Source organism: Antechinus flavipes, chromosome 5 (assembly GCF_016432865.1).
Source record: "Antechinus flavipes isolate AdamAnt ecotype Samford, QLD, Australia chromosome 5, AdamAnt_v2, whole genome shotgun sequence".
Taxonomy (NCBI): Eukaryota; Metazoa; Chordata; class Mammalia; order Dasyuromorphia; family Dasyuridae; genus Antechinus; species Antechinus flavipes.
This window is the reverse complement of record NC_067402.1, coordinates 147,236,024-147,260,214: the sequence shown is the minus strand read 5'-3', so window position 1 is coordinate 147,260,214 and position 24,191 is coordinate 147,236,024. Positions and strand designations below refer to the sequence as shown.

Genomic DNA, 24,191 nt, shown 5'->3' with positions numbered 1-24,191 from the left:
GAAGCTACAGTCACATTATAGTAAAATCTAAAAATCAGTAAGATTTGGTGAGAGAGAGAAAGAGAGAGACAGAAACAGAGAGGCAAAGACAGAGAGAGAGAGAGAGAGAGAGAGAGAGAGAAATAGAGAGAGAGAGACAGAGACAGAGACAGAGAGACAGAGACAGAGACAGAGACAAGACAGACAGACAGAGAGAGAGAGAGAGAGGAGAAGAGAAGCATATGATGGAGAGGAATATAAAGAAGAATTGAGTGAATCTAGTAGAAATTATGCTATTTGGGGAGAAATTGGTAAATATAACATTTTATCTTTGCCACACACCTTTTTTCCATAGTCACTAGAAGCATTGCTATCTTATTGAAGGAAACTGTTACATTTGATATATAGTTTGGGGAAAGAACAGGAGATTGCAAATAGTTCTTTATTTTGAGACATTTTCCAGAATTTAGATTTAAAATGATATGCTAAAGTCCATATGGATAGTAAGTTGCAGAAACAGTATTTGAACCTAAGTCATCTGATTGCAAGCCCAGTTCTTCTATTTGGAGCTGTCATTCTTGTGCCATAATTTGTATATATATCTTATCTATCTCTGAATTATGAACTTTAGAAGGACAGTCATATCTCAACTTTGCCTCCCCCTAATCCTTAAAATAGTGTTGAGTGAATGAATCATGGCTTTATAGTAGTTTGGTGGCATAGTTGATAAAGTCCTGGTCCTTAAGTCAAGAAGACCTGAGTTCAAAGGCTTTAGATTCTCACAAGCTGTGTGACTTGGAGCAAGTCATTTAACCTTTCAATCTCAGTTTCCTCATCTGTAGAATGGAGATAATAATAGCATCCAACCTCACCAGATTGTGAAAATTAATAAATTGATATTTAGTAAGTGCTTAGCAGAATGCCTACATAATTAGTAGCCAGCTCAAATGCTTATTTCATTCCTCACCCTCTCCCTTCCCATTTCTGTTTCTGCCATCAATCTTCTTTGTAAATTTGATTTATATAAATATCTTATCATTTTTTCTTTAATCAGTGAATTAGTAATACCATTGCAATACCACCTCTTTACAAGCTTTCTCAATTGGAATCAGCATATCATATATGATTCCTAACTTTTCAGAGACTCATTTTCTTTTTTTTTTTTTTTTTGGTAAGAGGAGGAATTCGGAATAGGTTATAGTACAACTTTATAAATACATTAGACAAAAATGCAGTTGAACATTTCAAAAATTGTGCTAATTGATAATATAATCATGAAATGTGATTTATTGCTGGCAGAATTTTTTCAGGGATTAGATCATTCTTAAAGGACAATATCTTAGATTTTGACCTAGATGGTATATTAGAGACATTATTTTGGGCTGATTTGAAAGAAAAATTCCTCTTCACGGTTTTTGGTACTCATATGATAGCATTTTGATGTTTTAAAGGTTGCCTAGCTCTAAATTCTAGAATCTTCTTCTTCTGTACTATTGATTTTGTCTCTTTGATTTTCAGATCAATTTTATTTTCCCCATTCTTTTTTATACCATTCTTCTTACTCATTCAGATGTTTCTCTACTGCCTTTTTTTTTTCAGGGCTTCCTATTCTAAGAAAAAACTTTGTTTGTCTATTCTGCCTAGGAAATGCTACTCATGTGATGGTGTTCATTTTTTAATGGTTCAGGAAGAGTGCTCTTTGATAATAATGAATTTTACTTAAATTATGTGGGGATTATTTAAAAAATATTTATATAGGTTCTTGAAATAAGAATCAAATATGGAAAATCATGTATAATATTGAGAATTGAGTCAGCCCTCCCCTTTTGGGGAGGAGAAGAAGGAAAGTGATGCTTTTATCTCAATTCATTAATTATTGAATGTCTGCTACATAATGCTTTTGCCCTTTTTTTAATCATTTGGAATGAAAGAAGTACTTTTTGTCTTTAAAAATTAAAAAAAATTAAATCATTTGTTACTTTCCTACAAGTGGCATCATTTATGCTTGGATTTGGGTAGTGGCAGCACACAGAACAGAAAACATGGCACACGTGTTTGTTTTATATAAACAGTGATTTTGCATCATTAAAAAAGAAAAATGTAGCTTTTTATTTTAGCAGAGTTAATGTTGAAAATTTTCTATCAAAATTTTTTGTGTGAGTGCTGATTATATTAAACTTAAGCCACATTTCCTCATTTGAAATTGCAAAACTTCCTTCTCTGGACTTTCCAATGGTATTTAATTGGAGGATGGTCACAAAGAATGATTAAGCAAAGATGGAATTAAACTTATTCATGGAGTGTATGACATGAACAAGCTTATTCAGGATCAAAAAGGCTGGTGGGCAAAAGAATTATGATGAAACATTTGACTCTGAATTTCCACGATTGCTAAATATTACTGATTCTAAAGCCTCATGCAATTTAAGAGTGAAAGCAATTTGTCATCTGTTGGAATTGGTAATCTTTGCACTGTTGTTACTACCTGTCCTCCCTGTCAAAGTTATTCTGAGCTTTTGAGTCTATTCCATCTGTCAAATTAGATCATCAACCTACTGGACAGGGAATGTGCAAAATTCTGTGTTTTCTATACCTTTTAGACTATTGCTGGCTCCAGCAATTATTAACAAGTGAAAATGATATTTAATGGAATAATTATTCCCTTTCCAACCTATAGCAAATTGAGACTCTTTCCTTTCATTAAATTTTCACTATTCTGAGAATGACAAGTAAGCTTAGAGAAAAGGAAAGGGGTTTTCCTAACAAGATTTTCCCTCCTTCTCAAGTCAGTTAAAAATATTATTTATATGGAACTAAATTCTTACAAGGTACAATTCTAGGTGTTGAGACTAACAAAGAACTGAACTAAAATCTTTTAAAATTATTTTTTAGAAGTCTCTTTTGGCATAATTATTATATGGGGAGGAGGATAAAAAGTTATTTTCAAAAAATATATATTTTTTTGTGTCAAGGAAAAAAAAATGTTTCCAGAGTGATTTGCGGGAGAAATTTTTCTAAAATTTTTTGAGATGGTTGAAAGATTAATTTTGTTATAGTTTGAAAGTTTTTTTCCTGAGAAATTCTCTCTTTACAAATAATGCAGGTTTAATATGCAGAATTTATTGGATAAATTTACTTCTCTTTTATCTGATCACATCTGTCCCCTGAGGCACCAACAGATTGATCCTATTTTTTGAGATAAAATTCAACCTCTCAAATTATAAAATGGTATCATCTTCTATAATGTCATAAAATTCTCTGCTTTATATATAGACAGATATTTGTCCTTTTAAAAAAACAAACACCAATACTATTTTTGGGGAAATGAAACAACAAACCATAATATGCCAGAAGTTAAAATAATTTCATTTTAATAAGTTTTTGAGGAAGCAAAAAAAATAATTTCTTCCCCAATGAATCCTGTATCTATAAGTTATATTTTCTGTTGGTTTTTAAATCCAGAATTAGATGACTATAATGAAATGTGAAAGTTCATTAATTATGTATTACTCATTACTTATAAAGTTGGTTTTTTTGTCATTGTATTTTTTTTTAAGGAATTGGGCAGGGGAGAAGCTCAGAGTTTATGTTAGAACAGGATGGTCCTATCTTTATGGAGCTGTCTAGGGAGATATGATACAAACAAGTATTATAATGCATAATAATTGTTTTTTTAAAATGAATTCTAGATGAGGTTTGAGAAGGAAAGAATTATTGTTTTGAGGGAAGGAGGTGCCAGGAAGTCTTTCCTAGAAGAGGCAACATTTGAAATTTAAAGAATGGTTGGAAATTTATTTTATTTTATTATTCATTTTTTTTTTTGGATGGTAGGAAATTTAACAAGTGGTGTGGTGATCTATATATCTAGCCTCAGCAGAAACTCTCTTGACTTTCAATCCTTTATTCCCAACTGATTAGTGGACATTTCAAACTGGATGTGACATAAGCATTTCAGACTCAGTATGTCCAACATAGAACCCATTATCTTTCTTATCCGTCCATCCCTTTCTGCGCTTCCCTACTTTTTTCAAGTCCATCCCTCTTTTTTTTTTGTCTCACAGGTTAATAATAACATTGGTGCTGTCCTTTATTCTCTCCCTCTGAACTCTACTTACCACTCAGTTATATATCTCATTATCTCTTCATCTACAACACCTTTTGCATCTATTATCTTCACTCAATTCACACAACTACTACTTTTATTCAGGCCCTTGTCACCTCTTGCCTGGATGGTTGCAGTGGCCTTTTTACTGATCTCCTTGCCATAAGTTTCTCTCCACTTCCATCCATCCTCCACTCAGCTGCCAAAGTGATTTTTCTCACATGTAAGTCTGACTATTATACTCCTCTGCCACTTAATAAGCCGGAATCTCTATTGCCTCTAGGATGAAATACAAAGTTCTTTGTCTGGTTTTTAAAACCCTCTTTCACAACTCGTCCTCAGACTACTTGTCCAGCCTCATTATAACATTATTCTTCTCCTTGAACTCTTTGGTTCTGACAAACTGGCCTTTTGCTGTTCCTCCTAAACAACACTCTTATCCTCCCTCTCTGCTTTATATTCATTGTCCTCCATGCCTAGATTGTATTTCTTTATTCCTTCTACCTGGTAGAACCCATTACATCCTTCAAGATTTATATTGAGCACCATGTTCTATATGTAGTTTTTCCTGATTATCCAATTACTAGCATCATCTTTCCCCAAAGTACCTTTCATTTAGTTTGCACTCATTTTTAATATACATATAGGAACATCTTGTATTCCTCTAATAGGATGCAAATTCTTTGGTGTAGAAATTGGTTTATTTTTGTTTTTGTATTCCAAGTCCATCTAGTATAGGGCCTGTAATATAATAGATACTCAATAGCTATTTATTTAGTGCTGGAGGAAAGACATTCTGCAGATAGAGGATGAATAAAGGCATGGGGCAAAGCAAGTCTGATAGTGCTTATGGGGAATAGCTCATAATTCATTTGAGATTTTATAGGAATGTAAGGTAAAGATATCCAATGGAAAAGTAAGGTGTTGCCAGACTGTGTTAAACTTTGAATACCAAATAAGACTTTTGAACTTAGTAAGTGTAAAAGGGAATAACTAAAGGGTTTTTTTTTCCTTTTAAAATTTGAGTTTTAATTTGTTTCCTTCACCTATTTATTGAGAAAGCAAGCAAACAATACAAAAAATATTTCTGGATTGTCTACTTTGCAAAAAGAAAAGAAAGAATAAAAAAGTAAAAAAAAGAAAGTCCTATAATATGTACTTAGAGTTATCCATTTTCCCTCTAGAAGTATATGATATTTTTCATTATACATCTTTTGGAATTGCCTTGAACCATTGTATTGTTCAGAGTAGCTAAGGCTTTCACAGTTGCTTGTCTTTAAAATATAGCTATTATGGCGAATAATGATCACTTGCCTCTTTTCACTTCCTTTTACTTCTGTTCATATAAGTCTTCTCAGGTTTTTCTGAAACCATACTGTGCATCATTTCTCACAGCCTAATAATATTCCATCACAATCATATACTATAACATGTTCAGCCATTCCCTAATTAATGAGCATGCCATCAATTTCCAATTCTTTGCCATTATAAGACCTCCTCTAAATATATGTGCATATATTTTTCTTTTTTTTTGTTGTTGTTGAACTGTATGATACAGACTTTGATGGTATTTCTAGGTCAAAAGATATGCACAGTTTTATAGACCTTTGGGTCTACATTAAAGGCTTTTGATGTCAGGAATAACATGATTAGATTTGTATAGAAGTACGGTTGGTTTGGCAATTGTTTGAAGATGAATTAGAGGAGATAGGGGAAGGAATAAAGGTAAGAAGACTTCTGCAGAGATTATTGTAAGAGAAAAAATAGGTAGTAATGACAGTCTACATCAGGATGATAGTAGGTCATAGTGATGAATAGAGATACTTTCTTTAGCTAAGTTAGCACTTACATTGTTTTAGAGACATAAAATCTAAAGCAAATAGTTCAATCCTCTTATTCTATAAATGAAGACAGGTTAGATGAGATGATTTTTTTTGTGAGCAAGAGGCTGTAATAGTAATTGAGGAAATTTGAAACAAGGATAAATGTAAGGTGGTCAAAATGGGTTTAAAAGGAAAATAATAATAATAATGATAGGTAGCATTTATTCAGCACCTACTGTGTGTCAGGAAGAATGCTAAGCACTTGTAAATATTATCTCATTTGATTCTCACAGCAATCCTTAGAAATAAGTGCTATTATTATTTCTCCTCTACAATTGAAGAATCTGAAGCGAACAGAGATTAAGTGGTTTGTCCTGGTTCACACTAGTTCATACCTGTTCACACCTGCTCACACCTAGTTCACCCAGTAAGTGTCTGAGACTGAAATGGAATTCAGATCTTTCTGACTCCATATCCAGTGTTCTATTCACCATGCCATTTAACTGTACCTTCCAAAAAAAAATCTTCTTTTAAAAATTCTTGAAATCTATTTATGCCTTTTCCCCCCTTGGCCTTATTATTATTTTCTGCCACTTTCCAGCTCATTTTTTTTTATTTTAAAGACTAGGTCTTCCTAGACTGAAAATAAGGATCTACTCAGAGGTCCAATCCTACTATTAATAGGTGTTCAAGCTTTGACCTGCCTCTGTTACTGACATTAGCTAGTTTGCCTCTCTTGGGGTAACCTGGTAGGCCCGGTAATTCATCATATTGATATTAAATGCATTCACATAAGCACCATAATCTACTGCTGCTCAGAACTCCTGAACTCGAGTTGTACCAGTCTCAGCATTCTCTAGTTACCTAGATTACAGTTATCTACTATAATGCCAGATTCATTTTTGTAACTTTATTCATGACTTTAGTTCTTGCCTCACAGTCACTTTATCTCTCTACCCTTCCTTCTTCCATTAAAATGAGTAACCAAAAAGCAAAGAGGCAATGTCACATAGTACATAGAGGGGCCAGCCTTTGCCTAGAAGACCAGGGTCTGTCTCAGAGCAGTCAAATCATTTAATTTCTCTTTATCTTTCAGAAACTTTTTTAGACTACATATTTCAAAGCTGACGTTCATTATCAGTGGAAGTCTGTCAATTGGGAATTCTCTATAGCACTGAAATAACAAGTTTGACATTTGATATCTTCTTTCTGCCCCCCACCAATAGAGGAAAAATTATTGAGTGTTGGGGGTTTGATGAGATGTACTGGAACTAGCAGTGATGCTAAGGGAGAACCTGATTCAAGTTCAGGTTCAGTACTGGAATATGTGTGTATATATATATATATATATACACACACACACTCACACATACACATATATACACAAATGTATATAGATATATATGTGTATATATAAATACACATATATAACAATTGTATATTATATAATACGTGTCATATATTATATAATATATTCTAGTACACACATATGTGTATGTATCTGTACAGTGGTGTGATAGCAAATGTTTTAATGATTAGCTTTCCAGGAAAAAAAATTGTGTATGACACACTTTTAAATTTACTCTGCATTATTAATATCATTAGTAATGATTTTTGCTAAAATAATGTTAGATGTGTTCTCCTTCTTTTCCCCAAGATACATACCTCTGGACTTGGATATAGAATGATCTTTAGAGAGGGAATCTGCTGGATAGGCATTCTGGGTCAGAGTGGGTTCTGAATTCAACTACTGCCTTTGGAGGCAGATTTTTACATCTGAAATGATGATCCTGAATTGATTAAGTGTTACTTCTAAGTCTAGATTATATTGACCTATGAAAGTAACCTTACCCAGTATAAGAGATCTTATTTAAAAATATATGAAGCACTTGTAATAAGACAACCAAGAATATGTTTCCTATTGTAAAGGTTTTCCTGGCATATGGAGTGACTTTATGTCAGTCAACAAATATTTATTAAGCATCTTCTATGCCAGGTACAAATAGTTTTTTTCTGTTTTTTTCATTTATACTAAATGATGATTTTTGCTTCATAGATTTAAAAAAACCCTTTTTCCAATGATTTATCAAAATGCCAATACTTCTTTAACTTAATATTGCTTTTTTTTCAGATCCTTTTGAGAATAATTATGAAACCCTACACATAGTCAATGTTGAAAGAAATGGAAAAGTCATTTACAGTTGTAAGGTATGTAAGGTATGTTATTTGGAATTGGATGTTTTGAAGGAAAATTGGCTATTAAACTTCAGCCTCTGATTGTTATTTTTTGATAAAACTTTTTTCTCAGTTTTTTATAAGGCTTTTTATTTTCAAAATATATTACATAGGTAGTTTTCAATATTCACCCTTGCAAAACCTTGCATTCCAAATTTTTTTTCTCCCTCCTTTTCCCCCATACCCTCCCCTAAATAGGATATAATCCAATATGTTAAAAATGTGCAATTCTTCTATCATATTTCCATAATTATCATGTTGAACAAGAAAAATCAGATCAAAAAGTAAAAAATGAAAAAGAAAACAAAATACAAACAAACAACAACAAAAAAAGTAAAAATACTATGTTGTGATTCACATTCAGTCTCCACCATCCTTTCTCTGGGTACAGATGGCTCTATCAGAAGACCATTGGAACTGGTTTGATAAAACTTAATGAAAGAATTCAATTCTTAAATGTTACATATTTTATAAAACTCTTACATATTCCATTTTTCTAGAAATAAAACTGTATTTGCTGAAAAGCAAATAAATTGCTTGAAATAACCATTATTAGCTAACACATATTCAAACATGCCTCAGAAACAACAAAAAGATGATTGTTCATGAAACCATAATAATTTAAATAATTTACAAGGTTTTGGGGGGAAGTGTTTATTAATTTTAACAATATAGAAGTTTCTACTCTAAGCTTTACTTCCCCTTTCATAAGGGGACTTTTTTTAAAAGAGAAATTCTCTTTCTAAGGGATTCCCTTCTAAGGGATTTCCTAAATTTTATTTTATTGTTGTTATTTACATAATTGTTGTCACTGCATATTTTTTGGCTTCTGCTTTCTTTTTTTCCTGCATCACTTAATATGTTTTCCTATTAAATACATTTTTATCCTGTATTTGTGACTTCATCCGTATTATTTAATTTGTAGATTTCCAGTATAATAACTTCCTTTACCAATCTAGATTAGCAAATTTTCTATTACTCAATCTTAAAAAGTTAGTGATAGATTTCAGAGGCAGAACTTAATTCAGGTCTTTCTGTTTCAAAGACTAACACTTTATCCCCTACATCAAATTGGTTTGTTTTCTTCATATTTATAATTGTATGTGGTACTGTAATATTTCATTGCATTTATGCAGCACAATTTGTTTAGTCATCCTCCAACGGTTGTACACATAGATTATACCTGGCTTTTGATGCCAGAAATAATACTTTCAGCAATATTTTGGTATAGATTGATCTTTTTTTCTTGTAATTGTCCTTGGGATATGGACATAATAGTGGATCACTTGACCAAAGAATGTGAACAGTTTTGTACCTCTAAACCACTTACTAATGATGCTTTTTTCTTTTTGAGAACATAAAGCACCATCAATATAAATCTCTCATCTAAACATATTTAGGTCCTTTTCTGGAAAATAATTTTTAACATACTTATTTCACCCTATTGTAGCTATTAAGAATTTAAATAGTTAAAGTTTTGAAAATGAATCTGAAAGGAAAAAAAATCACAGTTTTACTCCATTGATAGTGTACTGTTTTAACTATGTTATTTTCTAGTTCATAGTTTTAGCTACCAATGTATTTTGTCAGGGACTATGAGTATTACTTCCCTTCTTTGAATACACATGGTCAGCCCATTTAGGTGGGGACAATGTGTTTCCCATGCTGACATAGTCATACAGTGCCTGCTTTCTGCCAAATTGTTACCTTATTTGAACTTTTTGTTTTTAAGCCAGTAGAATCTAAGCTGCTCAAAGTATGACATTTAATAAAATGGATGGCTGATTTTTTTTGCTTAAAAGAGTATTGATATAATTTGTTTTGATGCAACAGATCCTTCCCCAATAAACACATAAAAAAATCTGGGTTAGCCAATTTACAGAAAGTAGAGATGTGCCTTTTGAGTTGAATATTTTTGCTACTGAGGTAGACTATTGTATTTGACTAGTTTTATTATTTTAATGTTGACTTTATTGATGTTATTGTAATCATTATAAATATTGTTATTTTGGCTTTTTCTTCATTTTATAATACTTTATATTTGTCTCTGAATTTTTCATGTTTGTCATTTATTAAGGTATAGTAATATTAGAGTATGTTCATATATCGTAATTTATTGAACCAGTTAGTTAGACCCAGTGGTTGGGTAATTGTTTTGTTTCCATCTTTTTGTTATTGTAGTTAACAGTTAATTTCTTTTAATAGGACAGTAAGAGAAATGTCTTCTTTGGATTATATGATCTCCAAACTAAAAAAAATGAGGTAATATAGCAGGAGTCTTGTGTTATTATGCTCAGTATTTACCTTCTTGCTTTTTTACTTTTCTTTCTTTTATCTTCTTTTTTCTTAGTTATAAATAACTTCCTAAATCTTCCTGCTTTTGCCTTTTTTTCTTTATTGCATTCTCTTTAAAAAAAAAAGAAAAGAAAAGAAAGACTGCAAGAATTCTTGAACCAAAACACTAATTTTTAGAAATCAGCCGGAAACATTTCCAGTTAGTACTTTCAGATACAATATTAAAGTTCCACAATTAAGCAGTGATAGGGGTAAATATCAGCATGGTGGAGAGAAGGAAGAGAAAGTATACACACTTTTCTGTTTCTGATACCCAATCTTTGTAGGTATTTATTAAGTATTTACCATATGCCAAGTACTAAGGAAGGCAAAAATATGGTTTGCCCTCAAAAAGCTCATCTTTACATTGCGGGAAAAACATGCTAATAACTGTGTTCATAAAAATTCTATCCAGAGAAGACCATAGCAATGGAGGGAAAGAAGAGAGAAAATAGATGGGGAATTTGAACTGAGTCTTGAAGGAAGTTAAGGAAGCCAGTAGATGAAAGTAATGGAGAAGAACATTCTAAGCATGGGAGAAAGCTAGAAAAAAGACGGCACAAAATTGAGGAATGAAGTATTGTGTGTGGGGAACAGCAAGGAAGGCTGGTTGAATTGGATTGTAGAAGTCTGGGGATGGAACAAAGTATAAGAAAATTGAAAAGATGTGAAAGGCATTAAAAGTCAAACAGGGGATTTTATATTTGATCCTGGGGGTAATAGGAATTTATTAAGTAGGGAAGTACCATGGTCAGATCTGTATTTTAAGAAAATCTCTTCAGTGGCTGAGTGGGGGATTCATCTTAATGGAGGCAGGCCTGAGGTAGGGAGATCAAGAGAAGACCATTTAGTAATCCAGACCTGAAGTCATGAAAGTCTGCCCCAGGATGGTAGTCATGTGAGAGGAGAAAAGGAAGCCAGTGAGATGCTGTGAAGATAGAGATGATGAGACTTGGCAATAGATTGAATGTGTGATATAAATAGAAATGATGAATGGAAGATGATCCCAAGGATCCAAGTATGGAGATTAAAAGGATATTACCCTCAACTGTAAGAGAAAAGTTTGGAAGGGGCTTGGACTTATTGGATTTGAGGTGTCCATAAGATATCCGATGTCCAAAGGGTAATTTATGATATAAGATGGAGCTCAGGAGATAGATAAAAGCTGGCTCTGTAGATTTTGGAATCATCTGCCTAGAAATAATCATTGAATCCATGAGAGTTGATGAGATCACCAAGTGAGATAGTTTGGGCGGGGAGAAGCAAAGAGGGCCCAGAATAGAGCTTCAGGATTGTGTGTGTGTGTGTGTGTGAGATGGACCAAGTGGTTAGAGGCCAACTTATGCCAGAAGTTATCATTTACAAGTTAGGTGGGAAAGAGCCTACGATTAAAGAAATACAGGAAGAACAATGGAAATAGTGAGAAAAGGTAGGGTCTAATATAGTCTGAATTGATAGTCATGGAAGGCTTGAGAAAAATTGTGAATACATAAAGGCAAAAGATTAAAAAAGCTAGGAAGTAGGACATTGTGTGTGTATGTGTATGTGTATGTGTGTGTGTGTGTGTGTGTGTGTGTGAGAGAGAGAGAGAGAGAGAGAGAGAGAGAGAGAGACAGAGAGAGAGAGACAGAGACAGAGACAAAGAGACAGAGACAGAAAGAAAGACAGAGAAAAACAGGGGGAGAGAGAGAGAGAGAGAGAGAGAGAGAGAGAGAGAGAGAGAGAGAGAGAGAGAAAGAGACAGACAGACAGACAGACAGAGGGAGGGAGAGAGATAGACAGAGACAGAGAGAGAAAGGGGGGGAGAGACAGAGACGGGGGGAGGGGGGAAAGGGGGAGAGAGAGAGAGAGAGAGAGAGAGAGAGAGAGAGAGAGAAAGAGAGAAAAAGAGAGAGAGAGAGAGAGAGAGAGAGAGAGAGAGAATCTAAACAGAACAAGATTAGGAAAACCTCATAGAAAGGTAAAGGATGAGGTGTTGTCTACTGATGCTATTTCATACAAGAAATGAGCCTATGACAAGAGTCCTTTTTGGTGGTTGGGTATGAGCCATGTCCCCTCCCCATTGAAGCTGTGGTTGAACAGCTGTGGGTCCAGATAATGCTTTGGGGGGCTGCCATCCTACCACAGGAACTGAAAGCCCTCGAACAACACTGGCTGATTGTATGGGCACTTCTGCCTTACTGGTTGGTGCTATTATTGTCAGAACATTTGCAGGAAGCAGGGAAAGTGTTCTTACAACTTACTCTCCATCTGCCCCCTGCCCAACATGAACTCTGATCCAGTAATACTGTCCTCCTCCTTGTACACCTAACATTTGACTGGCTGTTGCTAATACTATAAATTCTTTTATTCCTCATTTCCCTCTCCACTTTCCCTGGATTCCTTTGTCTCAGTTAAAATCCTATCTTCTGAAAGAAGGCTGTCCCTATCCCTCTTAATGCTAATGTCTTCCATCTCTTGCTTATCTTCATTTTACCCTATCTACACCTTGTTCTATTTAGGGTTTGTGTATATTATTTCTCCCCATTAGATTGTGAATTCCTTGAGAGCGGAGACTCCTTTATCTCTTTCTTTGCATCCCCAGCACTTAGCACAGTACCTGGCACATAGAAGGTGCTTAATCAATACTTGTTAAATGACTGACTTAATCCTGATGAATCCTGTAAGTTGGATTTTATGTTTCTGTGTTTTTTCCAGAGAGCATTTATGAAGACAGGATAGATGAGGATCTACATGAAATGACTGGAAATGGTCAAATAATATGCAGATTTGTCTCCATATCAGTGGTTTCTGTGTTGCTGAGAATATTAACAAGAACATTGTTATGTTATACTTAACTGAAACTTTTGTACACACACACATACATACACACACAAACTCATTTAAACCACAACTCATAAACAGATGATCTATACTTTCTTATTAACATAACTTCTTCAATATATGCACTTAGATTTATATCATTTGATTAATCCTAGATCCTTTTATGTAGTCCACTTTGACCTATATTGGACTCAGCTGCTTTTAGAATGCAAATGATAATTATATCCTGAATCTCTTACAATTGCTTGGTCTAAAAATGTCCTAATTAGGGCCTTTAGCTTTTTATTTTGTTTGCTGATGAAGCTTCAAGATCCCTTCCCTCATATTTTCTCAGTGATTCTGATTTGCTTTTTAATGGAGTGTGAAGAATTGTAGCCATCCCCAGCTATTCCTGAATCTTCCATCAGTTTCCTTCTTTTGGAGCAAGCAAATTTTCCAGATTTCTAATTGGCTTTTTAAAGAGGTCAGACTCTTAATCTTTCTGAAATTTTGAAACTATCAAAAAATTCCCCACAAAGCAAAAGTAGAGATTAAACAGAGTTAAGAAGTTTTCTTAACAAGCTGCAGAAATTTTTACATAGTAAACACTAGTATCTAGGACTATTGTAGTGATGCTTTTAAATCAGATTTTTAAATTAGTGGAATTTTGGCTCGCCAGTAGTATCCTTGTTAATTATTGTTAAAAATAAAACTGTGATTTAAAAAAAAAATGTAAAAGTTTAGAATTGCTATTTAACATGAAACTCCATAATAATCACGAATTTTATTTCTAAATAGCATCTGTATACATTTGAGAAAGATTTTCAAGTTGTCAGTTGCTCTGTCAACCGTGAGAAAACACTACTTGGTAAGTGTTATTCTTTTGAATTTTTGCAATAATATCTTATTCTATATTATCCATTTGTGGGTAATTTTCTTAGGCAAATTAGTGGACTCTAAGCTACATGAAAACATAGGGTATGCTATGTTTCAACTCATGTTATTTTGTTATTTCAGTTCCCTGGCATAAAATGAATATCATTATACAATCTCTAATAAAACTTTATGGTTTTCTCCCACTAGCTGTCAGTTTTGTACAATCAGCTAAGGAAAGAAGGAATGAACTTCAACCAGGTAATACACTTTAAAAAAAAACTGTATTTCTTAATAGTGATCAGTCTTTTTCAGGTTCTTGCATGGAAAGAAAAGAAGCATTTGGTAAGAGCTTATTATTTGTCTAATATTATGCCAAGCACTGGAGAGACAATATATAAGCCAAAGAAAAAATAATCCTGGCCCTCAAAGAGCTTACATTCTAATGGGTGACTATATTCAAAAGGAACTGAAAAGTGGTTTTTGAATGGGAAGGAGGAAGATATTCAGTATAGGAGCATGGTTTTAAAGTCCAGAAAGTCAGGGACAGGCCTTGGATGAGAAAAAAGGTAGGTTGGTCTGGGCACATCTGCAAAATACATAGAATTTCAAGTTTTGAATATGTATTATTCATTTTTTTAGAATGAAAGGCCCTAGAATCATGAGATGTATGAATTTTGTATAGTTACAAATATATGGAGAATGCTCAACTAATCTTGAATAAATACTTGTCTATTTTTGAAGGCCAAGCTTCTCAGTGAATCTTTATCTAGCACCTCACAATGTTCTTTCCTTCCCATGAATACCCTTAGCACTTTTTTTTGGATTTTACTATTCATCTGACTTCTCAAATAATTGTTCATGATATGAAACACATTTATGCAAAGCTTGAGTTTGGGATATGCAAACCTGAGTTTGCAAATCACCGTGGGCCTACCTCTGGGAAGCATTCTCTAGCTTTCACATACATTTTACTTCATGGATCTCTCATAGTTGCAAATAAATGAAAAAGAGGTGAATGAGGATGTTCTCAACTGGGATCAGCAAGTAGATCTGGGAAGACCATTCATTTATTCATTCAACAACAAAAAAATTTCATTAAAGATAATTTTTCATCAATTAAGTAGATTTTAGAAAGTAAGATTTTCCTCTGAAAAAAATGTTTGCTTCCCTACAGGGAACCTACCTTCCCATTTTTAATATTTCAATTTTCTCTCTTAGGAACCTGTTAATCATTCTTCTATTCCTTTTCATTCCACCAGCTACTTTTCTGGAATCAGGAACCAAATGCCTCAATGAAAAGCTAGAATGGATTTCCTCACCCAGAATTAAATAGGATCTAATATTTGGCTTACTTTTGTCCCGGCTTCCAAAACCTTAAGACCTAGATATAATTCTGAGGCAGTGATTTGTATAATATCTGGGCACTATCTGTCTTCATCTAAAGGAGGGAGTTAGGGTCTCCCCTTGGCCTTTTCCTTCTTCCTTGATAATTGGCTTGTGAAATATTTTCGGTTTTGTAAAAACTATATGAAATTGACTCATTTATACTTAATTACCATATAGTATAGAAATTATTATAAAATTGAGATAGGGACTGGACTTGTGATTTCATTGGGCAAGAAATCTCCCAGATGAGACTTTGCTATAGTGGAGCAAATATCTTCTTTACAACTTATAATTTTAGAGTTGCCTGGAACACTGAAAGGTTATGCCCCAGATGACATAGCCAGTATACGTATCATAGGTTGAACTTGTACTCAGATTTTTTTGGCTTTGAAGTCGGCTCTCCAATCACTATGCCATACTTATTTAAATGAATTATAATCACTTTGTTAACGATTTTATTTATTCTTAGATATCATTTTAGTTTTTACTATTTATGCATTTTACATTTTATTTATATATACTATGTTTAGATATTGAACTATATTTATATTATATATTTATTTGTTATATAGAAATAAATATATGGAGGGGAGGGGCTTTGTTCATATATGTTCAACATTCATAATTTCTTTTTTATGTGACTTGATGAGGATGTTAAGGGAACAAATATTTATTAAGTTCCTACTATGTGCTAGGCCCTAAACTAAAAGTTTTATAAATATTACTGCATTTGAGCCTTACAATAACCTTGTGAGGTAGGTATTATTATCATTCTCATTTTCAATTGATGAAACCGAAGCTCTGTCCTTAGATTTGCCTAGGGTCAGTAGCTAGTGAATATCTGAAATTGGATTTGAACTAAAGTCTTTCTGCTTTCAGGCCCAATGTTCCATATGCTGTCTCATCTAGCTGCCTCCTTGATGATATAGCTGGTTACACACAGCTTTAAAGAACTAAAGGAAGCATCGATAGAGTTGTTCGGTATCTGTGTAGTTTCTCTCTCCAACTAGATCATGGAACTCCTTCAGGACATTTTTTCTGTCTTTGGAGCTGTATTAGTAGGGTGCCTGAAACAGAACAGAGTAAAATTTGCATTCTTCTCCTTTATCAACATTCATTAAGAAACTTTTGGTGTGCTTTTCTATGAGCTAAGTAATAGGGGCACAAGAGTCAGGACTGTGAGTAGGGGAAGCAAGAATACTAGCATATTATTCACAAGAGGTGAAGGAAAGGGGAAAGATCACTTTATAACGGAAAAAAATGAATGCACACATTTTGAATGCCATAAAATTTATCCTCCCGGATACATACAGATATTTCCTTTGGAATAAATCAATTTTTATGTATTACAAGGTAAACAATTAGCTACCCAAATTCTTTTTTCTGGCATTGATTATAAGAAATAGTCTCTGTGGTCAGATTTTTCATAGTCTGGTTGGGGAGAGAGGATATACATATAAAGATATTAGCAAAAATACGAAAGTACAAACTTCTCCTAAATGAGTGATAAAACTAACATATGCTAATGACCGCAAAGAGTTGGAGTCTGGTTCAAGAGTGACAATAAAAATTCTTCTACTGAGCTTCCAAGATGTTATGGAATCTGCCTCTCCTTCCCAGACTAGCATAGGCTCCCTCTCCATCCCTCTCTTTATTGTTTCTGTCCATATCAAGCTTAGTCCTGCCCCCAAGCTTTTGTGCTGTTCCCTCTGCTTGCAATTCCAGAATTTAATTCAACCCATGTTTATCAGGTTCCTGCTCTGTGCAGAGTACTAACTAACCCTGTGAGAGGCTTTGAAATTTAGATGACATGTTTTCTGTTTTCCTAGAGCTTAACAAGAAACTCAATGCAAAATAAATCATGACAGATATGTCAGAGAGAAGACAAACTATGTGCTATATGGAAAATAGGTGAAAGGGGAAGTTCATTCTTGACTGAAGGCAGTCAAGGAAGGATACATGGAGGAAGAAGAATGATTTGAGTTGGGCTTTAAAGATTGGGTGGGGGCAGCTAGATGGCACAGTGGATAGAGCACAAATCTGATCTCAGACACTTCCTAGCTGTGTGACCTTGGGCAAGTCACTTAACTCCAATTGCTTCAGCCAAAAAAAAAAAATTAAAAAAGGAAAAAGTAAGAAATAAGAAGCAGATTTGGGGGATAGAAAATAAACTCAGCTAGAGACATGCTGAGGATTCAGTCAGAGCATTATGTAAATACTTGAAAATACGGGGCAGGAACTCAGAAGAGATTTGGAAATCATTGGTGTGAAATAACATTTGGATTTATAAAAATAAATGAAGATACCAGTAACAGTATTATCAGAGAGCTGCTATAGAATCAGAAAATATTCACCTTAAGAATTTATAAGCTTCAGTCTGGAGTCGAGGACCTTTGAGTTCAAACCCAGCCTCAGACACTTAACATTTACCAGATGTGACCCTGGACAAGTCATTTACTCTTAAATGCCCTGTAAAAAAAAGAATTTATGATGAGGAGAGGGAGTCAGCAAAGGAAACAGAGTAAAAGTAGTAGTAGGAGAGCCAGAAGAATGTGGAATCTTAAAAGTCAAGGAAGGAAAAGATTGAGATCCCCCCAAAAGGGAGATTGTCAACCTCATCAAATGTTATAAAATCAGGATGGTTGAAGATGGAGAAAAGGCTGCTAAATTAGGAATTAAAATATTGGTGTTCTTGAAAAGGACAGTTTCAATAGTGTGGTTAAGACTAAAATTAGGTTAGAAAGGACTGAGGAATGTTCAGTCTTTTGTCTTGCCACCTATCCATCCATTATCCAAATTTAGTTTCAAGGTAAAGTCATTGGTAACCTTGCAAAGAGCCGTTTCAAGTGTGATAAAGACAGAAACCAGATTACAAGGGATTAAAGGGATGTTTTATCTTTTATTTTGTGACTGATCAGATTTAATTTATCTGTAAAGTCTTCTTTAATTATTAGTCTATCCCACTTTCATCCTTATTCCCTGAACTCCTGTTAATTTTTAGTCAGTGTTACATACTTATTTCATAGATTCATAGAATGTTAGAAATGGAAAGGCCTTTAGAGATCAGCTAGTCCAATCTTTTTTTTACAGATGAAAAACTGAAGCCAAGAAAAGTGATGTGAAATGAAAAGAATAAACATTTATATAGCACCACCTACTATGTGCCAAGTGCTATACTAAGTGCTTTACAAATATTATCTTATTTAAACTGAGTTACTGCCATATAATGAGAGTTGGCACTAGAATTCAATTCTTTTGTATCCCATAACATTTCCAGTACACTAAAAGGCCATCTACAATTTTAATAAGAAAGTTTCCTAAATAAAATTCTACTTCATTAATATATTTTTACATTTTGGTGTAATCGTCATCAGATGTGGGTATTTAACTAGAAGAGATTTGAAAGATAATAGCCTTAGTTTTAAAGACTTATGACAGTGTCCTTTTTTGTGGATAGTTATCTACAAATGCTTAAAATAATGTAGTAATATGGCCAAGATTATAAGCTAAGGCTTCATAATGAGACTTTTGTATTTTGTACTATAGTGACAGATTTCATTCTAACATTGGTTATATTGTATATAAAAACATTGTCTATTAAATACATAGTGTATTATGTATTATGATAGTTGGAGGGGATTAGTATAGCTAGAAGAGGGAGTAGCTCAGTGAATGCAAATATGATTCCATTATTGGAGAAAAAACAATTTGGAGCACAATCCAGATTGTATGATATCTCATACACAAACATAAAATCACATTATTTTTGTTTACCTATAGTATTTGCCATGGAACTAAATTGTGTGAAATAGTTTAGCTGCTGGCCAGATGCAGAACAGAGTTCTATTTGTCATATGACGCCAAGATCCTTGTGCAATTTCTTTGAAAATGGCTTTTCTGAGACTTTTGACTCTTTTCATTAATGTGGAAATCCCTTTGCTGCCATATTTTAAATCCATTTGGTCTATTAAAGTATTGTTAATTTCTACTTTAACATTTTTTGGACTCTTATTCCTGAAACTTTACCTGCTAATTCGGTTGATTTATCATGTTTTCAGCAACCTAATGATACTAATCAAGTCTGTTCATCTAGCAGGTGAAAATGAGAAGAACTGATAACTAAATGGCATTTGTCAGAGAAGCAACTTTTGTTTCAAATGTAATTCCTTATCACAGTCTAAACAATTCTTGCAAAACTGGGCATTTATCCACTGCCATCCCTCCTCCTCTCCAATGTCCTGTGATTGGGGCTGATCAAGGAGGGCTTTGTTTGCACTTGCCTCTCTTGAAAACCACTTCTGTGTTCTGGGATGTGTAAATTACATATTGACATGCCACATTTTGGGGAGCTGTCAAGTGCTTTTGAAGTCTGTGCCTCAATTCCAATGGACCTTTGTCATTATTGGATGCTCCTGAATTATGAGAAATTTATTTGGGTTGTGGGAAGGAGCCACATCAGCTACTGTCCACACATGAAACTGAATTCTGTTTGTGTGGTATAAACCAATATTCTGATGTGTTTTTCTGAAAATGTTTTTTTTAGGGACTTTCATTTTACCAATGTGAGATTAAGGGTAGTAGATAAATTTAATTCACATTGATTCCAGAATTTCCCTTAGTTTGTATTCAATTTAAAGGAGTTTGTAGCAATTTTTCCTTCCGTTAGCTTTTGGGAAAGAAACAATATTATATTTTAAAATCTTAATCGCCTAATGTCTTAATTTCTTTGTAGCCTCTAAGTGTTTGACTTTGTTGGTTGAAATTCATCCAGTTAACAATGTGAAGGTCCTGAAGGCTGTAGATAGCTGCATCTGGGTACAGGTAAGTTAATTTGTCACTAATCAATCATCGTATTCTAAAGGCATGAGACTCCAAGTAAGGCTGATAAAAACATTTTTTTATAGTATCAAAAGATGTAAATGCACTCATTTTATATGCAGCATTTCTATTTTGTATTCACAAAGTGAAACAGTTAAGCTTAAGAGGCATCTCTTTTATCCAATCAAATTGGTCTATTCCTTGTTCCCTATACACTGTATTCTATCATTCTGTCTTCTGCCTGTGCCTTTACACAAATGGTCTCCCATATTTGGAATTTATTTTTTTTATGTCCATGTTGTAGAAATTCTTAGCTTTCTTGAATGCACAGTTCAGATTTTAGCTTCTATAGGAGTTCATTCCTAATTCTCCTTAGTTCTTAGCTTCTTTCCTTCTGAACATTTCTGTTATTTTATATATACTTTTCTCTCATTAGACTACAAGTTCTTTGGGAGCAACTATTACCTTTATCTTTTATATACTTAGCACTTAGCACAGTGGCTAGTACATAGTATTATGCTTCAAAAATGCTTGTTGACTGATTAATTTTATATTAACCTACTTATACATATGTTATATTTCCTCAATAGAATATAGGTGCCTTGAGGGCAGGGATAAGAAAATTGTCATTATCTTCAAATCCCCTGTACAATTTGTTAAATCTTCTCTAAGTTAGGAGCATCAATATAGGAACATGCAGTAGTTTATGGGGCTACTGAACAGGCATTCCAAATTTCACCTTGGCTCTGCATTGCCCATATAGATCCCAGTCCATATCGTTGGCAAATCTAGATTAGGATTTAGGACTAAACCATTTTTGATGCTCATTTTTTCCTCCAAAGAAGAACTTGCTGGATACTTCCACTTAATGGTCCAAGGCTCTCTCAAAAGCCTAAGATGGCTTTCACTGCTCAGGGCCCCAAGATGAATCATTTTTTTTTTACCACATGGGACTGGCCAAGTTGGGATGAGGGGAAAAGAACTGCTATGGAAAGTTTTTTGAAAGAGCATATTGCTTCTTATGAAGGGAGAGCAGAGGGAAAAGAACTTCAGGTCATTTAAAGGTCCATTCATTCATCAGCTCTTTCTGGTCTGTGGATGGAAAAGGAACTGCCTTGACATCTCAAAAAAGAAAACCCTCTCTTTGATAAGTTACGTGTATATTTCTGAGTCCAATTCAAACTTGTATCTAGGGCACAAGATTAATTTCTTTTGGTATTTCTAGAGAAATTTACTGTAGTCTTTCTCTCCTATTCCTGGTACCCCATATCACTACCTCCTTTTCTCTTGTAATATATACATATTAAGAATCCTGTATTAAATTTGTAATTGAAACCTGTATTATTGAACATTTTAAAACTTGTGAGTTATTGGTCCTAATAATAGTATCTTTGAACTGATGACATTCTTATATATGCTCTAATGGACCAATGTGACCACAAATATTCCACAAATTAGTTTATTCTGCTAGTTTTACTGTATTCCTTCAAAAGTCAGAGTAGCAGAAAGGAGAATAATTTGAAGAAAAGTATTTCTAGGCCTAGGTTTTTGTAACAAAGCATACCTCATAAAATATAATATTAGTTTTTTGTTTATCTTTAATCAGATTATACATTACTCCTCTTCATGCATTCTACAACACCCCAAAGCTGGCTTTCTTGCTGTTCATCATTTATTTAAGAAATGCATTTTGTTTGACCTTCAGAAAAAAAAATTACTCAGGATATTCACACTTTGGTTGATTAGAGATTCACTGTGTCTATATAGGTAGAGCCTACAGCATAAACATAGTATCCTAGCATTTACAGCTGGAAGGAGCTTCCATGGGAATCTCAGTGTTATGATACTGTCCAACCCATATGTGCAAAAGTATTTATAACAGCTTTTTTTGTGATACCAAAGAATTGGAAAATGAGTAGACACCCATCAATTGCAGAATGGCTGAACAAGTTGTAGTATGTGAAGATAATGGATATTATTATTCTATAAAAATGATGAAAAAAGCTGATTTTAGAAAGGCCTGGAAAGATTTGCATGAACTGATGCTGAGAGAAACAAGTAGAACCAGGAACACATTGTACACAATAACAGCAAGAATATTCAATGATCAACTATGAAAGATTTGGTTCTTCTCAGTGGTTCAGTGATCAAAAGCAATCTCACTAGACTTTGAACAGAAAATGCCATCTGCGTCCAGAAAAAGAACTGTGAATGTAAATCAACACATGCTATATTCACTTTTTTCTATTTTTATTTATTCCATGGTTCTTCCCTTTTGTTCTGATTTTTCTCTCCCAACATGATTCATAAAGCAATGTGTATTAAAATAAATAAATTTAAACTTGGAAAAAAATGATCTAGTCTAGTACTCTGGTTTTATAGCTTAGAAAATTGGAGCCAAGAGAGATGAATGAATTAAATTTTTTTGAATTATTAAATATTGATCATTTTTATAGTTCATAAAATAGCAGTACTGGGACTTAAACCTGGATGTTCTGATTTTTTAAAAAATCAGTGGGGGATTTTTTTCTATTATACTGATCCAGCTTCCTTCTCTCCCCAGTATAGTCATTGTATTTTGCATGAATATTCTTTAAATATGTTTCATGGTCCTAAATAAGTTCTGTATCTGGCAGAACACTGATCAGATGCTACTTTTGGAATATCTGTGCTAGTAAGCCAGTTGCTTATGGTTTGGAATAATTTGCTTTTTACAGTTTCTCTACCCAATTGATGAAAGAAATCCTTTCCCAGAGAGCCATCTGTTACTGATTTCAGAAGAGAAATGTAAGTGTCTATTTAATTTTCATTTAGTATTTAGTAGATATTTTGGTAAACAAAAAAACTATATGTTAATGAAAACTTACAAATAAAAATGACCTACTTTCTGAGCTTTCCAAACTTATTTGAATGATTTATAAAACTAGACATAGTGCCCATTCCTTTAATGTAAATTTAACAGTAGAATTAATTTCCCACAGAGGTGACTTTTCCTAACTACTTTTGATTGCCTCATCCTTTTCAAACTTTTCTCAATGGAGATGTGAACTACTCAATTACATTTGGGAAGAGGTGAAATTTGGGAGATGTTCCTTCAAAATAGGCAAATAGATTCCACAATTTGATGCTATGGGCTTTACTGAATCTGCTGTTAGGGATAAAAGCTTTTGCCAGAAGGCAGCCAGTTTAGGCTTTTCTCTTGACCAGTGTGGGATTGGGTATGTGTGGAGCAATACTCAAGCTTTTGCCTCAGTCCCATGGTGACCAGAAGTGCCCACATGCATGCTTTAGGGAGAGGTGGTAGTGATCTCACTTGTCCAGTGACACGCAAGTGATTGTCCATAAGGTTATTTTAAAGCTATGTGAAGATTTTATCCTGATGAGATTGCCGTAGGTTAGATTTCTCTTCCTCCCTACCCTCCAATTATCTTGTGTAATGGTTTTTTCCCCCTGAGGTACGTTAATTTGAGTGGTCTAGTTTTATATGTGTATTGAAGTCGAATTCTGAACTATAGTGTTATGTATTTTTTTTTCCCGAAGGTTGATGTGTGAGTAATTGGTTAGTGCTTCAGAGAGAAGCACAGCTAACGTTAAAAGCATTATGCATTATGGACATTTCAATGCTGAGTAAATGCAGGGCTTGAAAGAGACCATGGGGCGGAAAAGGGCACTGTTTTTAATTGAGCATTTATTGTGAGGGCACCATCTGGAGTTGGACTGCTTTGTGTTCTGTCATTTAATCTGTATTCCCACAGGGCTTTGTTTATAACTGCTTCTGTGCCAAATCATTAACTGGAAGTCTTAGTTCTATTTGTCATAAATATTGAATTTTGCTT

At 33.9% G+C, this 24,191-nt stretch overlaps 1 protein-coding gene across 1 annotated transcript in view; it reads left to right on the top strand.

The window, feature by feature from the left end:
• Nucleotides 1-24,191, top strand: part of GSAP (gamma-secretase activating protein) — a 102,331-nt gene that overhangs the window by 6,919 nt on the left and 71,221 nt on the right. Inside the window, exons 2-7 of the mRNA XM_051962019.1 lie at nt 8,036-8,112; nt 10,345-10,401; nt 14,074-14,143; nt 14,359-14,409; nt 20,270-20,358; nt 23,073-23,142. Of these exons, the coding sequence (XP_051817979.1) occupies nt 8,036-8,112; nt 10,345-10,401; nt 14,074-14,143; nt 14,359-14,409; nt 20,270-20,358; nt 23,073-23,142 (414 nt within the window). The remainder of the gene's footprint in view (nt 1-8,035; nt 8,113-10,344; nt 10,402-14,073; nt 14,144-14,358; nt 14,410-20,269; nt 20,359-23,072; nt 23,143-24,191) is intronic.